Consider the following 2,005-nt stretch of genomic DNA (forward strand, 5'->3'; position numbering starts at 1 on the left):
CGCCGAGGAGGCGTTGACCGGGGATGTGACGGCCACCACGTCCCTGCGCCGCTTCGGGGTCCTGCAGGAGATGGGGACAGGAGGTGGCGGGGAGTCAGGACACCTGGGTTGTCCCCCAAAATCGGGCAGGGGAGGGGAAACCTTCCAGGCTTGTGTGGTCCCCGCTCACCTCTGTGGGTTCTTGTTGATGGACGTCACCTTCCAGGGTGGCCTGAGACAGCGGGAAATCGGTCAAAGGATCTGCCAGGAGCAGCCACCGGACCCCCCACCCAGGGCAGCCCCACGCACCCAGCCTGGGGGACCCCCCGTGATGGGGACCCCCCTTCCCCTGACGGCACCTGGGGATGATGATGGAGTTGTGAAGGAAGTTCTCAAACTTCTTCTGGAAGGATTCGGCTTCGCCCTCCATGCGGAGCTGCCCGTCGGCGGGGCGGCAGGGACAGCACCGCTCCTCGGCATCCTGCTCCACCTCGGGGCCATCCCCGTCCCCGAAGCGAGTGTCCGCGCTGCTGGTGGGCAACTTCAGACCTGTCGGGCAGAGATGGGCAAGGCTGGCACCGCTGCCGGAGCCCGGTTCGGTGGGACCATCCCCATCCCGTCGATGTCCTCGGCCGCTGCATCCGCCCCACCCGCGCTGCCCGTGCCCGGCAGCCCTCACCTTTGTGGCAATAATCGTTGACGTAGAGCTCCATGTCCTCGGCCAACTGTTGCCACAGCACCAGGTAGTAAGTGATGTTACCGTTACGTTGCGTGGGCGGCTTCCAACGTACCACGATGTGGGAGGAGGAGTTGGACATGGAGATGACATCCCGGGGCACCGTCGGGGCTGGATGATGGACAAGGGGATGTCAGTTCATAGGGGGGGGGGCTACCATGGGTATTCCTCGATCCCCTCCCCAACCCCTTACCCGCCGGCATGGTGCGGATGTAGACCACCTCGCTCTGCGCCCCGTAGTTGCGTCCTTCCTCGGCAGTGGTGAGGGTGATGGCGCGGACGAAGATGGCGTATTGGGTCCAGGGACGGAGGTTGAGCAGGGCAACCCCCGGCGCTTGCTCGCTGCTGAGCGGTAGCTCCACGTCCAGCACGTTCCAACTCTGTGCCCCACAAGCATCCTGCCCCACGTACTCCGACACGTTCTGGAAGGGTCTGCCCCATACCGGGTGTCGGGGAGGGTCCCGGGACCCCCACCCAGCCACACAACCCCTCTGGGCACAAGGAGACCATGAGCTGGGGTTCCCAAGCCTTCCCTGATGGGGACAAGTTGGGGACGAGGACCACTTACGACTCCTTGTAGTAGACGATGAAGCTGAGGAGGTCCCGGTACTCGGGGGGCCGGTATCGCTCCCACTTGAGGAAGATGCGGTCGGATTCGGTGATGTTGGAGATGAAGCGGAGGGTCTGGGTCTTACCTGCGGAGAGGAGGCAAAGGTTTGGGTAGGGGGTCACGGCGCTGCCGGGTGTCCCCGTCCCCCTACTCACAGGACGCCCGGTCCCCGTTGGTGCGGGGGTTGATCTCCGCCTTGTTCTGCCGTCCCTTGGTGCCCGTCACCTCCTCCATATGGTAAATCTCGGCCAGGCACAGCTTGGGGTTGAAGGCAAAGTACATCTTGCCCACGGGGATGGAGAGGACGTGGTGGCTCCAGTCCCAGAGCTGCTGTAGGTTCTGGTTGTCCAGGACGTACAAGGTGTAATTCCTGAAGGAGAAGAGGCGGATGGAGGCGATGGGCACGGGCACCCCCAAAACCCACGTGTTCCCTGTCAAACCCACAGCCCGTCCTCACCCATCCACCATGGAATCGCCGCGGATCAGCTTGAGGTTCTTGAAGAAGGACAAGGAGACGAGGGCGAAGGAGTGCTTGATCTTCAGGAAGCCCGTGATGGTCTCGATGAGCCCCAGGCTGCTTTGCAGCTCCGAGGCCAAGTTATCTGGGGAAAACCCGCGGGAAGGGGGGGTACCCCCATATTAATTCACCCTGCAAGGGAAAAGACCCCCCGCTTCCTTCT

General features: G+C 63.2%; 1 protein-coding gene across 1 annotated transcript in view; it reads right to left on the reverse strand.

Annotated features, from left to right (window-relative positions):
• Positions 1-169: 169 nt before the first annotated feature.
• Positions 170-2,005, reverse strand: part of LOC104162579 (insulin receptor-related protein-like) — a gene marked incomplete at both ends in the record, with an annotated part of 2,297 nt that continues 461 nt past the window's right edge. The window contains 7 exons of the mRNA XM_009701338.1: positions 170-211; positions 339-528; positions 659-826; positions 909-1,147; positions 1,284-1,410; positions 1,481-1,695; positions 1,783-1,927. Of these exons, the coding sequence (XP_009699640.1) occupies positions 170-211; positions 339-528; positions 659-826; positions 909-1,147; positions 1,284-1,410; positions 1,481-1,695; positions 1,783-1,927 (1,126 nt within the window). The remainder of the gene's footprint in view (positions 212-338; positions 529-658; positions 827-908; positions 1,148-1,283; positions 1,411-1,480; positions 1,696-1,782; positions 1,928-2,005) is intronic.

This window comes from Cariama cristata, unplaced genomic scaffold (assembly GCF_000690535.1).
Source record: "Cariama cristata isolate BGI_N322 unplaced genomic scaffold, ASM69053v1 scaffold29435, whole genome shotgun sequence".
Classification (NCBI taxonomy): Eukaryota; Metazoa; Chordata; class Aves; order Cariamiformes; family Cariamidae; genus Cariama; species Cariama cristata.